This window comes from Gobius niger, assembly GCF_951799975.1.
Source record: "Gobius niger genome assembly, chromosome: 17".
Taxonomy (NCBI): Eukaryota; Metazoa; Chordata; class Actinopteri; order Gobiiformes; family Gobiidae; genus Gobius; species Gobius niger.
Window position 1 is genome coordinate 109,488 of NC_136868.1, and position 15,352 is coordinate 124,839.

The following is a 15,352-nucleotide window of genomic DNA, read 5'->3' on the forward strand; positions in this document are numbered from 1 at the left end:
AGATGGACATGTTCAATAAAACAGCCATCTTTAAGCAGCTGTCTGTAAGGAAACTACAGGACAAACTACAGTAAAAAACATCTGTTAAAGGGACTATACAGAGTTTTAAAATGTTAAAATGATGTATTTTCCTCCCCTACATGTTCCAGCATGTTCCTCATGTGTAGAATGAGCTCAGACTTGTTCACCACAACTGCCTCTAAAATCCTGCACTGTCACTCAGAAAGTTTTTACTTCGGGTCCGAAGTGCCGTCATGCACAAGCTTAAAATAGAACCTGCAGTTACACGTAAGACCTGAGGTGGCAGTATTGAGTCTAACTTGCATCTAGTCCCTTTAAGTGTGACATCACACACAGTTACCAGGTAAACCCCGGGTCCAAACTGTTGAGGGTTCCAGAGTCAAACACAGAAAAAACTGAGACTTTATCGGAATCTCCTGCTGAAACAACAAGAAAAACGCCACAAACTGTTTTACACCTAATTGGAATAATACATCTCACCATTTCTCCAGGAAAAATTAAGATTTTTCATATTTAAAATAAGCCTTCATAGTGTATGGAGATAAAAGGACATGTGATATTTCTGTGTGATCAGATAAAAGAGTTTTAAAAGAGTTTTTCATTCAGCTCTATATCCGGTTAAAATCAGCTACATCCCATTATAGTGAAAGGGCTAAAGCTCCATTGGACCCGGAAGTGGAATGATGACATCATCGCTGAATAAACATATTCTCGTTAAAACAGAAACTTTTCTCAAAAAGCAGAAACATAATATTCAAATGACTTCAATAAGCTGCCATAGAGACTGAACTGCACTTTACCACCTGAGCCACTGTTGCTCCAGGGAGACATACACAGACCCAGAGCATTGAGAGAGGGGAGATGAATAGTTTGTTGAATGGACACACATTGGTGCTAAGACCCCGGCAGGCGTCAGTGATGAAGGGAGACAATGAACAACAGGGGAATTATCTCCAATCCAATGCACTGTTGGGGCTGAGGGTGTGGAGAGTTTCTGTAGAAAGGTTCACTCTCTAACCCAGAGACAGTTTGCATACGGTTGTGTCATCAAGCCTTGATTGAGCCTCAAGTGGAGGAGTTCAAGTATCTCAGGTCTTGTTCTCAGTGAGGGACGGATGGAGCGTGAGATGGACAGACGGATCGGTGCGGCGTCAGCAGTGATGCGGTCGCTGTATCGGTCTGTCGTGGTGAAGAGGGAGCTGAGTCGGGGCAAAGTGAGATTTGGGTCATGACCGAAAGGACGAGATCGCGAATACAAGGAATGGAGTCGCTGCTCCTTCACGTGGAAAGGAGCAGCTGAGGTGGCTCGGGCATCTGTTCCGGATACCTCCTGGTCGCCTCCCGCGGGAGGTGTTCCAGGCATGTCCTAGTGGGACAAGGCCTCGTGGACCCAGGACACGCTGGTGGGACTATGTCTCCGAGCTGGTCTGGTGTGGCCTCGGGGTCAGAACAGCTGGAGGAGGTGTGGCCTCGGGGTCAGAACAGCTGGAGGAGGTGTGGCCTCGGGGTCAGAACAGCTGGAGGAGATGTGTGTGGATCGGGAGGTCTGGGCATTTCTGCTGAGACGCTGCCCCGGGGCCCAGAAGAAAATGGATGGATGTGTCATCAAGCAAGACACTCCTCTTACGCTGGACGTGTCCAACTACACAAAAGAATGTAAATTACCAACAAAGACGAGTCTGTGACAGCACGACGCACTGTCACAGAGCGTTGGACGAAAGCACAGCTGAGAGAGGCTTCAGTGTCTTTTGATTTGGCAGCATTCGTGCCACCAAGACCTGCAGACAAACCACCCCGTTTGTCTCTACTCACGACTTGGCTCCCGTTAAACTTTGCATCGATCCGAGCGCGATGAATGTTAATTGCCATCTTAATTGTGTCCTTAGAGAGAGGGAAGCACTAGTCCGGGAGTTATTACGCGCAAACAAAACAGCTCCAGCTAATGTATGGCCCTGCAGAGAGCGGGATGGGGCGACGTCGGCGCTGACTGCTCATTCGGCGAGATAAGGGGAAACAATAGTTGTGCTTTGACAAATGTAGTACATGTTCCGTGGCTCTCAGTCGCTAACGAAAAGCAAAAGCCGCGGGAGATCAAAGCAAACAGGTGCACTCTGGCAGCTTAAAGACGGGATCGCAACAATAATAACGCTTGTCAGATTTGTTTTGCAGCTTTGGTCTTGATGTTTTCAAAGCTTTTTCTTTTACTTTCATCGCTTCCCTTCCGTCACATTCAGTCAGTTGACACGACAAAGCAGCGCAGTCATTTAGAGGGTTGTGCAACGCTCTGTATCTGAGGCTACCAGGACGACTTAAGAAGAGGGAAACGTGGGTGACATGTCTTGCCCAAAGACACGACGACAAGGAAACAGCACCTATTTGGAAATGTGAGGTTCGAGACATTTAGTCCCTGTTTAAATGTCGTCGTACTTGGAGCAGTGGGCGACCGCATCTGCAGCTCTCAGCCAGAATCTGGTTGAAAGTACTTTTATAGCCTATACCAGTGGTTTTAAATGTTTTGGAGCTGCAAACCCTCATTAAAACAATACATGGGCTTTGTGACCCGTACTTATTCCTGTTGTTGGGTCACACCGTGTAAAACGAGGACATAGGCCGATATAATTCTTAAAAAAACAATTGTCACAAATGATGACACTCTGGTAAAATACTCAATAATAACTCACAACAAAACAAATGGACTTGACTTTTCTACCTTCATCAGGCCCAAAGCACTTTACAGTGCGCCAAAAGACAGCGAAACTAGACAATGTAATGTTCAGGCGAATTAAAGCAGTACTAAGTAACTCTTGCCCCTAGAGGCCATAAGCGCAACTGCAGGTGTCGCAGCAAGTTGCAATTTTTTTAACTTATTAATTGTCTTGGAGAGTAAATACTACGCTGACAGGAAAGGCGAAGGACAGAGGGATATTGTGCATCCAAATATACAATTAGTGTGTATTGGTGGCTCTGGTCCGGTTGCAAACATGGTTTTCTGGCCAGAGACACCAGGGGGAGATGAAAGACCTTCCAATCATCCCATAAACACTTGCATTACCCTCACAGGGACTACGGGGAGGATTTATTAAGGTAAACACGCTACTTAGTGCTGCTTTAAGTATCCAAGCAAACATAAGGTCCAACTAAGCATCAGCAGCAGGGGAAGAAAAGAGAAACCTTGGGGAGAACCGCAGAAGGAGAGATCCACTCCCATGGACGGGTTACAGAGACCCAGTCCCTGAGTATCGCAGACCGTCCAGTCCTTGTTGTCCAGTTCGACCAGTGTTCTGAAATAGCACACACTAATTGATATCTGTCGCGCTTTGTCTTGGTCCGGTCAGTTTTTAATATAATATCCCTGCCTCATTGTTTGACCACGGCCTGCGTCTCCAGGCAACGTTATGAGATCCCCCCCCCCCGATAAGTGAATGACAAAATGATGCCGCATACACCTGCAGCGCCGCACAAGTGAATGACTGCAATAAAGCTGGGCGCATTCTTAAGTAGAACATTTTGCTGTGTATTTTATGGCCCCTGTAGGAATTAGGCACTATGGATTTTGAACTTTTTCCCTGGAGTGAAATGGCCGTCTCTTCCTCTGAAAGAAGCTAATTTAACCCAGCAGCAGATAAGAAAGTGCACACGACAGCCTCAGCGCCACCTCACGCTGCACTGTTAATATGCAGTTAATGAAGGGAGAGCCTCGGTATGTGCGATTTAGTGCCCGCAGAATTAATTATGTTAAACAATTCTGTTTAGAGCGCGCTCATGTGAATGTGCATCTCGCTAAAGTGCGGCTAATAATCTGTAATTGGTTTTCCATGACACATAAGAAGAGACTGCATCACATTAGCAGGAGCGTTATAGAACTTTATTGTTTCACCCATCGACCAGGGGCAGGTCCAGATTCGGTCATTTTCGGGCAAACCTTATTAGTTATCCACAAAGCAAACCAGGCTTTAAAGGAACAGGCCACCGCTTTTCCATACTGAGATATGTTCTTGCCTGAGCTTAGACGAGCATTTGGCCTCTCCCAATGTATTCCTATAGCTCCAAACGGGGGTGAAATTGGAAGCGACCGCGCTCTTCCACGAGCACAAAGACCAGACATGTACGTATCAACTCATCCAAGCTCAGGTAAGAACATATCTCAGTGTGGAAAAGCAGTTCCTTTAAGTATAAGTACAAAATCCAATCCATTCATCCTCCATCATGTTTAAGTATCACCTTGGTTACTTCCTCTCCAGGGTGAACTTCTCCTGAGCCGCATTGTCAGACAAGTATCTCTGAAACAAAAGCGGCTCCTTGACGTTACTGTTTAGTAAGTAGGGCTGTGCAATTTTTTTTATTATTATTATTATTTTTATTTTTTTGCAAAGCAATTAAAGCATTATTTCACGGCGCTGGGATTATTTTCCGTTCGCATTTCATGTGCCAGACATGCTTTTGCCTGACATAAAAACAAACAGCGCTGTGTGATGATCAGTGCTTAAAGTGGACAAAAAGAAGTGCCGGTTCTCTATCCCCCCCTCAAAAAAAGACAAAGAATAGGCCTATATATAGTATGTTATATTTTTCCTTCCAGCGTTATTATAGTATAAATGATGTTGTAATAACGTGGGACTGTATCATTTATATCATGTATTCACAATAATTAGTCAGATCTGCTCAAATAAACAACTCATGATGACAGTCCAGTGCAAAGAAAATAAGCTTTGTGAACGTCCATCTGCATAATAAATATATATAATAAAACAGTGATGGAAGCCCAGTCTTACCTTTACAAAACAGACTGAGCTGAACTCTTACAGGTGGACGTCTCTGTTACAGATATGATTCTTACAGACTAATGTCGGTGCTTTCCAAAGTGTGGAGCAAACACTTCCATGTTCTGTGCTGTCTCAGTCCGCAGAAGTTTGTTTCAATCCATATTTACCGCTTTGTTTTTATCGCATCTACGAGGCCAAACGGGCACATGGCTCTCGTGCTCGTCGCCACTTGTGAGAACCTCAGTGACCGCGGCCACAGTGAGGTGTCCTGTGTGTTTCCCATGTTTTTATATATGTGCTTTGCCTTAACTTAACCTGATTGTAATTTCAAATATTTTCTTTTGTATTGAGTTGCCTTGTGTACGAAATGCGCGGTATGAATAAAGTAGCCTTGCCTTGAAGCAGGAGAGCAGAAGTTTTCATTGTGTTTTAACCGAGCAGCGATGTTGCGTTTCACACTCCCTCCCCGGGATCCACTTGTTTGAGTGGTCGAGCATCACGTTAAGTTGTTTACAGAGGCCACAGCGACGCACCTCTTCACTCATACAACTCAGGGGTGTCGGGGTAATGTAGTCTCTGCTCACGGTGGGACCAAGTATGTGCATGTGAAGGGCGCTCTGAAAAGCCAAAGGATAAAAACACATGTGCAAATGAACGTACCGGTGTGTACCGGCCCACTTAAAGCAGGTGTGAGGGCTGGCCAGCAGGGGGCAGGTGTGAGGGCCGGCCAGCAGGGGGCAGGTGTGAGGGCCGGCCAGCAGGGGGCAGGTGTGAGGGCTGGCCAGCAGGGGGCAGGTGTGAGGGCCGGCCAGCAGGGGGCAGGTGTGAGGGCTGGTCAGCAGGGGGCAGGTGTGAGGGCTGGCCAGCAGGGGGCAGGTGTGAGGGCTGGCCAGCAGGGGGCAGGTGTGAGGGCTGGCCAGCAGGGGGCAGGTGTGAAACCGAGACCTCTCCTTAATCGAGGCAAACTTGAAATCATTTGTACTTTTATGACTGTTCAGAAAACAGAAAATATTCAGCATAGTTTTTTTAAATTAATAAATAGAAATGTATACAAATATAAATAAAATAAAGTTGTTTTTTTTAAGGCAACAAATAATCATTTGAATAATTGTGATTTCAATTATGACAAAAATAATCGTGATTATTATTTTTTCAATAATCGAGCAGCCCTACGTAAAAGTACATCACCGGATACAAAAGGTCGGAGGCGCCTGGTTTAGATGTAGCTGCGATTTACGACTTGAATCACAGCACAGAGACGAGTCTTCTAAAGATCTTAAAGGAGTCACTGTGGTTCACGTCTGTCAGTTTCCACTGGACTGTTAGAGTTTGGTATGTTTGGCCTCTTCACAAAGGCTCCTGCTGCTCTCTGTCTACTTGTCTCTGACGGTGCTGGTGATAAACCATCCTCCTAAACAGGTTCCTCCCAACGGAAACAGAACGTTTTATTCACTCTTTGGTCAGGAGTGGTTTAAACAAACACTCATTTACTTATTTTTTTGGAATGGAGAAGAAGCCTTTGAGAAGAGACAAAACCCTCTCCACTTTTGGAAACCTTTTTCTACCTAGGCTCATTTTTGTGCCATTTTATTTTTTATGCCACACTGTAAATGTGGAGTAGTTTTCCTTTAGCCTTCATTAGCTGAACACACACATGACTGATCGCCGGTGTGAGTATTCCCAGTGGGATATTGACTGGTCCCAGCAGCGCCTGTGCCCCGGGGCCCCCGCACTGGATTACAGTATCATGGAAATGTCACGTCTGCTGCTGCGGCGCTTATCTCGTATTCACAGGGTCTGGAACGCGTCTTCAGAGTGTCAGGCAGCCCTGCACACCCATGAGTCTTACACATGCTCCGATGCTGGAGAAATGTACTTCACTCTCTTTGATTCAGCGAGAGGAGCAGCAGAACTTCAGCGCGTGGGGGTTGAGTCTGATACATTTTGTTAGCCTGAGCATCTTGAGTGAGATGAATAAATAGATTCAATAATATTAAATGTACTTTGTCATTTGTTTCTTAAATGGTCTCAACTTATATAGCGTTTTTCTACCTTCATTAGGCCCAAAGCGCTTTACAGCAAGGAACCAGTCACCCATTCACACTGTCATTCATACACCACTGTACGCAGACACTGGAGGTAAGGTGGGGGAAGTGTCTTGCCCAAGGACCAGTGGTTTCGCTCGGGATAATTTCTCTCCTTCATTTTGAAGGACAGGGTTGAAAAAAATCCGTCATGAGCAATTTTTATCCTTCATGAATTAATCTCACATAAGCTTTTTTTTTTATTTTTATAAATGTATATATGTATATAGGCTGCATGTTATTTATGTTAGTAAAATGTGAGATTGCAGGATAAATGGAGCTAAACTAAACCTGATCTGAACAGTCATGGTACATTTTGCAACAGAAATGTGAATAAACTCGTGTGTAAAAATCTGAGAGGAGACGACTTTCAGAGTCACCTGTTCATCAACATCAAGGCTCAGATTACGCGAATACAAATGTATTTAACGGAATGTAAGAGACGGTGAGTGAACGGGACAATGTTTACCAGTTCCATCACTGCACTAACGCGCCGCTACTACCACATGGGGAGGGAAAGAGAGAGAGAGAGAGAGAGAGAGCCCCGCGCGCTCTGAAAAACAGCAGAGCTGCGTCTTTATTTTCATTAGGGCTTGATTTTCAATCCTTCAAAATGACGGACGGCCTTTGAAATTTTCCGTCAAAGTAAAAAATATTCCGTAAATGACGGAGAATTTTCGGTTAATGTAACCTCTGCTAAGGACACAACGACAGTGGGCATCTTCAGGAGATGGGATTCAAACCCCTGACCTTTCAATCATAAGACGACCCAATCCACCAACGGCACCACCGTCGGCCTTCACACCCCTTAGCCTTTATGTTTTGTACAAATGAAAGTGACTTCTTTATTTCCCATGTGGGTCGTCTACACAACCGAGCTCCAGGATGGGGTAAAATACAGTCATTTCTTGCTCAAAACGAGACACTTGACAGCGACGCAACCTCACAACAACTGCCACTCAGGCCAATGCAGGCGAAACGGCACGAACGTTAAAGCAGAACTCAGTCACTTTTGCCCCTAGAGGCCATAAGGTGTCGTGGCATGTAGTGTTTTTTGTTTACTCATTAATTGTCCGTGAGAGTAAATACTACGCTGAGAAAAGACAAATGTTTATTGGTTTATTTGGTCGGGACAGTTAATGTCACGTTAATGAACATAGATGGGTCTCATGCATGTAAACACGCCACACCGGATTGTAGCCCCACGCACACTCTCATTCCTCATTCATCCTGGACTATTGTACATGTTTTTAGTGGTAGGGGAAACCGGAATACCACAGACACGGGGAGAACATGCAAACTCCACACAGAGAGGCCCCGTCCAGGTGGGAATCGAACAACCATGCCACCCGCCCACAGTTAGCTTTGCCCGTTAGCCTGTTAGCTTCTTCTGAAACGAAATAACAGCCTTTTGCAAAATGTTCATCAACAAACTGAAAGCTGTGGACAGAAAACAGTCAGGACTTACCTGTACCACGTCATAAACCTCAGACATGCAGGCAAAGGGGATTTTGTAGACATTAACTCTTGTATTACCCTATCAGGGATGTATTAAGGTAAAAAGTCACTTAGTTCTGCTTTAAAGCTTGGGTACCTAACTGTGTTGTTTGAGCGGGTGTGTTTTTTTCACCTAAGAGTTTGTTGTAAACACAGCAAAAACAGACCTTGTTGCCCCTTCATGTTTTTTTAGCGATGGGAGATAAATAGAATCTAAAACAGTGCATGTAATTTTAGGTGTGGTTCCCCTGCTTCACTTTGCCACCACTCAAAGCTGTGCACGACCATGAAAGGTCCATGTAAATCATTTGCTTGAGTGATTCTGTTGTGCAGGAGGGATTGTGAAAGCTAGAAATTAATTTGGGTCAAAAGTAAAAATATTTAGAGGAAAAAGTCAAGTCCCAGAGCTTTAAGGGGGGTATTCTGCAAAATGGACTTTTTCCAGCTTTCCATCCTGTTATTCTGTCACTCCCTCATTAAAAACATGGCTGAAGTGTTGCCTTGGCACATTCACGTATTTCTGAGTAATCTGTAAAAACTCTGATGGCAGCCATTTTAGGGATAGGTTTGCCTGAGTCCTCCTAGGAACGCCCCCACCTCCTGGAGACGCCTCCGAGCTTTGGTCACCAGCCGAGTAACCAACCACTGCTCCTCAGCAGAACCCCCTCCCCACTGATGCCACAGACAGCGTGTGGAGGGGGCGTGTCTAAAGGCTCAGAGGTTCTTAAAGAGACAGAGGCCTATTTCAAGACATTCACTACAGCCATTTTGAGAGAGACATTTTATACAAGGCAGTTATTCTAATTTACTGCATTTACAGACCAACAGAAGGTTTGTCATCATTGTAGTGAGATATAGACTGGTGCTGTGGGACTGACAAAAGCAGAACACCCCCTCTTTAAGCATTACAAAGGACCTTCACACACATCTCTCTCAGACATTGCTACCTAAGGTTTCCAGATGTGCCCCCTCATGACCCCATGCGTGTGTCTGACCTGGTGGAGGAAGCGGGCTCGGTGGTTTGCCTCTGCATGCGCGTGGTGCGCCGGAGGAAGTGCTCCCTCATGGACAGCTGCACGTCGGTGGGGATGTCCGGAGACGTGTGGCTGATCTTCACAGCGGCCTCCAGGAAGCCGCCCGAGCCCAGGGGGTCCTTAACCTTCTCTGTCGCCATGGTGACGGGCGACTGGGGCGACGGCAGGGCGGGTGGCGGGAGGTTAGGCCTGTGAGGACACCACAAAAGTGAGAGCCAACGTTTGCGAACGATCAACCATTTGCATCATGTGGAATAAAAGGAAGTTCAGGATCTCAGGACTGAATGTAAACTGTTCCCTCCATTGACTTTATCCTGTTCTACGATTGCACATTTTTACGGAATAATTGCCCCCTTCGAGTGTTCCCCGCCTTAACCGAGCACATTTTCTCCAGTTTCAGCTTTACCCAAATCTAAAAGCTTCTTGAAAAAAGTGTCAAAATAGCGACAAAAGCAAGAAGACAAAACGCATGCAAGACAAGTGGCAAAATGTGACAAAAACGCAAATAAAAAGCCACAAAAGAGCAACACAAAAGTGACAAAAACACAATCAAAGAGTGATGGAAACAAAGCACAAAAGTTACAGAAAAAAGTGACGACAACTTGGCAACATTGCAAGGGAAAAGATCAGTTGAGATTACATTTGTAGGTAAAAAAAAGTAATTAAAGTGGTGAAAATGTGACAAAAACAACAGAGCAACAGAAACAGGCAAAGGAAAAAAGTTCAGCTGAGTTTAGTTTTGTAGGTCTTAGCTTTCAAATGAGGCGTTACACTGGCCAAGCCTAAGAACTCTCCAGTGTAGAAGCTTCAAGGTTTGGGTAAATGGAGAAAATGTGCTCAGTTCATGTGGGATGAAGAAGTGACTTTCTCCATTGTGAGATCAATAAAGTCCTGATCTGTTTTTTGGTTGGAGATTGGCTTCACAAACTCTACGTATTTCAAGACAATCTGTGCTACTTACATTCAAACTTCATGCTTGTTTCTGTTCAATGTGTATTGGCAAAGTAATTACAGAGATCAGTGAAGGAGGAGGTTCTCAACTGGTCAAAAATGAAGAACAAGTAAAAGAAATCAGATCAAGTAGAAGAAAAAGAAAATCTTATAGTCAGTCAGAATGTTGGGGGTGCGAATCCCGGCTCCACAGGTGCACACTGTTGTCGGGTCCTTGGGCAAGGCACTTCACCCACGTTGCCTCCAGTGAAAAGCAAGAACAGCAGAAATCATTTGAACAAAGGGCAGAAACAGATGAAATATTAAATCCTGCTAAAACATGTTCCACCTCCTCAATAACCAGCTGCAGAATAACTCCACATGAACGCAGCCTATTGAACTCTCGGGCTCTGTAAACAGTCTATAAATAGTGATTGTGACTTGCGGCTTACGTCAGGCGGTGCTCGGGTCCACAGAACGAGGGGGACAGGGCAGGGCCGGAGGGAAGCAGGGCCTTGTTTCTCCACGGGAGCCAGCAAAGCCTCCAGGAGACGAAGGAGAGGAGCCCCGCCAACGCCAAGCCACAGAGCACATACACTCCGAGCAGCAGGCCGAACGTGGAGTCTGAGCCCGGAAACAGCGGCGCAATATGGAGAGACAGATGGAGAGAGCCACAGGGAGAGAGGGAGAGGGGTGATGGAGGGGGAGAGAGAGGCAGTCTATTAGAATAGCTTTCAAAGGGTCTGGAGCTATTTCTGTGCTTTTATATAAGATAGAAGTATAGAGCCAAGGATATTAAATATTAAAGCCAGCTGTATTCCCAACACAGACGCTATGTATTTCAGAAGAAAAGTGCACAAGCAGCAAGACGGAGTTTTCATTTTTGGCAACATTAGTCCACGAAATGGAGTCATAATCTGGACGTTTCGTGCCTCAAATGCACAACGTTTCGAGACTCATATAATCTATATGTTTTGTCACGTTTATGTTGCGATTTTGACGCTTTTTGTAATTGTTTTGTTGCTTTTACATCACTTTTTGTTGGCTGTGTGTTTTCATCAGATTTGTCGCCTGTTTTTGCTACTTTTTCCTCACTTTTTTGTTGCCTGTTTTTGCTACGTTTTCACCACTTTTGTCGTATGTTTTCGTACTTTTTTGTTGCTTTTACATCACTTTTTGTTCGCTGTGTGTTTTCATAACTTTTGTCGCCTGTTTTATTTCTTTTTCATCACTTTTGTCGCCTGTTCTGTTGCGTTTTTGTTTCTTTTCCATCACTTTTTGTTGCCTGTTTTTGCTACGTTTTCACCACTTTTGTCGTATGTTTTCGTACTTTTTTGTTGCTTTTTCATCCTCATTTACGTCTAGTTTTGTCATTATTTTGACGCTTTTTTCAAGAAGCATTTAGATTTGGGTAAAGTCAAACTGGAGAAGTGTGCTGGAGGCGGGGGTTCAGAGGTTCAGTCCCAGTAGATTTATAGATTTCAGTCACCGGGCAAGTCCTCTGGTTCATTTGGATAGAGATCGATGTCGTCGTCTGGGGAACACACACTGAGGGGGTCATTTATAAAGACATTTGCCAAAAACTACAAGCTGGAAACTCGATTATAACACAGATGACTTTACTCGTTTTGCACGTGAGAAAACGCTTAGTAAATGAACCCCAGAGTCCAATAAATCCGCCCGGTTTGAAGAAGATACAGCTGTGTGATTCTCCAAGCGCCGAGCAACGAAGTGGAAACATGTCCAGTTCAGTTTCCTGGATTCACTCTTAGATGAACCAAAAGTGTTTGTGAAGAGCACTGGTTCCCTGTATGTGATGTATGATTTACAAGGCAAAGGCCCAGGGGCAGGAGGGCCGTGCACTATCTTTGCATCGTGTCATAAATAAATGAAGAACCGAGCTGTGATGGAAAGAGTTCATTGAATTGGCACGTTGAGAAGATGGACAGGCTGAGGAGGTTTTTGCTGCTGCAGTAAAGATGGAGAGAGAGAGAGAGAGAGAGAGAGAGAGAGACCTATGTATCTGTTTTTTAGTTCAAGACTATTTACTTTGTCGAAGGCATTAAAGGAACACATATGGAATTATGTTTTGAACAAAAAATAGCCGTCCTATGCTTTGATTACCACTTTTGACGTTTTATCAATGGCCTTCACGAAGAAAGGTTGGTAACTTTGAAGAATTTAAGATATGAAACATACTTATGCTAAAATGGGACCGAGAAAATGTATTAAAGGTCCTACATCATGCTAAATCGACTTTTTGGAGCTTTTAGCCATGTTGTTGTGCTGTTTCCTTATCAAAAACCCCCCAGAGTGTTTTTTGGCTTCATTTCTCCTGAATCCTTCTCTCTCCGCCCTCTGCTGGAAAACCATTAACTTGTGACACTCTGACGTTTTTTACGGTATAGAATCAAACAGGAACAGCCTGACGTCTGTAATGTAATGCCTGATGGCCTGATTTTAATTTATAAAATTATTATTTATGTTGTAAGAAATGAAAAAAAAGGAAGTGCCCGAGGCGTCCGCGCTGCCCCTGTGGGGAAAACAAACACACCCCCTGAGCGTCTGAACAGACGTCATGTTTGCACTGAAAGTTGTGAAGAAGGAGCTCTTTCTAACCTACTCTGGACACCAGACAACAATAATGTCATGGCGAAAAGCGTGTTTGAGAGACAGGACTTTATTCAACCTTCCTAAAGAAGAGGCCACTCGCCGGAAGTTGGAATTTCTTTCCGGGATTCAGCGACTCTCAAACAAAATAATGTTTATCTGTGACTGTCACTGATGGATGTTTGTGAAGCTTCGCCAGAATCAAAGTGGATTAATTTTTATAACCAACACGAGTCCCATCACGTAAACAGCGATGGAGCAGAGCGGAGAGTCAATCAAAGCGCGTGTTAGCGTGTGTGTTAGCGTGTGTGTTAGCTTGTGTGTTAGCTTGTGTGTGTTAGCCATTTATGAAGCTGTGTTGGAAATGCCAACCCCTTATAACTGTCTTGTGAAGTAACTTCGCTTATTGCTGTGATATTTATATTTCTTTTACTGCTATTAATGCAACGATTAGCTCGGAGAGAGGGGGCGGAGTTAACTGAATCGAAGCGTGTATTTCGACAAGATCAAAACCTTTACATTAAAAGGTATAGTGTGAGTATTACACACTAGCAAACAAGTAAAGGCAACAACATCAAAACAAGTTCTATGGGTTTAAAGAAATGGAAGACAATCAATCTCCTCATTAATATCACAATTACAACATATTTGAATTATATCAGCCTTTTTGTTTCCTATAATCCCATGAGTACATTCATAGGTTAATGTCAGTGTTGAAAATAAAGAAATACTGTAACTACACATACTGTACAGAAAAGCTTCCAAACTTTTGACGGGAACTGTATGTGATATGATTTCTTTGTACGGGGACTTTCCAGTAGCAAAACAATATTGCAATCCATTTACCACATGAACAGCAGCATCATTCAGCCAGTCTCTACGGAGCACACGTAATTACAGGCTCTACATAGATCATAAAGCAAACAATCTATATGGTTTGTTTTATGGGAGTAAAGTCCGCTGTGAATTCAATATAAGACTTTCAAAAGCACATGTAGCTATCGATGTATGAGGACGAATAAATTAATCTTGAGACCTTTAATCCCCCTCTGGCTTTTACACCACATGACTTAACTAACAAAGTATTGCACTCTTCAACACTGTGGATAGTATTGTATATACAAGCATAAGAATAGACAAATGACCATCTTCACAATATGGGGCCAGATCAATATGATGAGAAGCCAAAACACATCTCAAAATGTCAGAGGTTTTCTATTTGACTGCAGGAAGATGAACTCCCTCCCTTCCCCGGGGGTAGAAAGCCCTTACTCGCCACCCCCAGCTCACCAACAAGGACGAGTATGTAAATAAAGTTCTTCCTTCCTTCTTTCCTTCTTTCCTTCCTTTCTTCCTTCTTTCCTTCCTTCCTTCCTTTCTTCCTTCCACATCTGGGAGACATCTCCGTGACACAGCGGCAACTTGAGTCTCCAACTAGTCTCCAGGCTCTTAAGACACTTTGTGCTAAATGAAAACTTAAAGTAATTAAAAACAGTTCAGTTTTAGTCACATTAGTTCTTTCACATAGTCAGACTCCCGCCTTGTTCAGTGTGATTTACTAAGTCTTGTCGTGACACATTAATTGGAACATGCTCTGCTGAAATGCTGAACTGTGGAGTGTAATGTTCTAACGCAGGACAGAAGACCTTTTCCATCTATTATCTGACACTACATTCTTTGGCGGTGGTTTCAACAATCCCTGTTCAAGCAGCAGAACGCAGCCTTTGTGGTTTTCATAGTGACCCCGAGAACAAAAGCCAGCAGCGAAACACACAGAATCTGCTGTCGGGACGCGAGCCAGAGCCGCTCCATGGCTGGGCTGAAGTAATTATAGCCTCACACCTGATACTGTGCAGGTCTGCAGATGTGGGGGAATTCAATTTTCAAAACGTGTTCAATCCCACGCGTCGAGATTACACCGATTTATCTACAGGGCGCCTGCTGGGGAGCGCTCTCAGCAGGCGCTCTCACTCAGTGTCCGCAAGCTGAAGATACCAGAAAAGTGGCTGCAAAATACAAAAAACCCAAAACAAATGTGTAAAAGTTTGCTTCTTTCAAGGACAAATTGAATATAAGGAGGTCATCTGAACCTGGTTGAGATGCCTTCAGCTTCAAACCTTGTCGAGAACAACACCTTGAAGCCACAATAAGTCCTATATCATGCAGCTTTTAACCATGTTGTTAAGCTATTTCCTTATCAAAAACACCCCAGAGTGTTTTTGGCTTCATTCATGCAGTTCTGAGCATTTCTCCTGAATCCTGCTCCCCCTCTCCTGGAAAATGACTGACTTGTGACACTGATGTTTTTTACGTCATAGTAAAAGAGGAAGAGCCCGACGTCTGTAATGCCTTATGGCCTGGTTTTAATTTGTAAAACAACTTTTTCATTATTTCTGTCGTAAGAAATTAATTC

General features: G+C 44.1%; 1 protein-coding gene across 2 annotated transcripts in view; it reads right to left on the reverse strand.

Moving 5' to 3' along the window:
* The window catches only part of syt6a (synaptotagmin VIa), a 186,968-nt gene that overhangs the window by 31,473 nt on the left and 140,143 nt on the right, over positions 1 to 15,352 (reverse strand). For both annotated transcript variants that reach the window (XM_079574942.1, XM_079574943.1), the window contains exons 2-3: positions 10,782 to 10,953; positions 9,361 to 9,588 (exon numbers count right to left, since the gene is read on the reverse strand). In XM_079574942.1, coding sequence (XP_079431068.1) covers positions 9,361 to 9,588; positions 10,782 to 10,953 — 400 coding nt within the window. The remainder of the gene's footprint in view (positions 1 to 9,360; positions 9,589 to 10,781; positions 10,954 to 15,352) is intronic.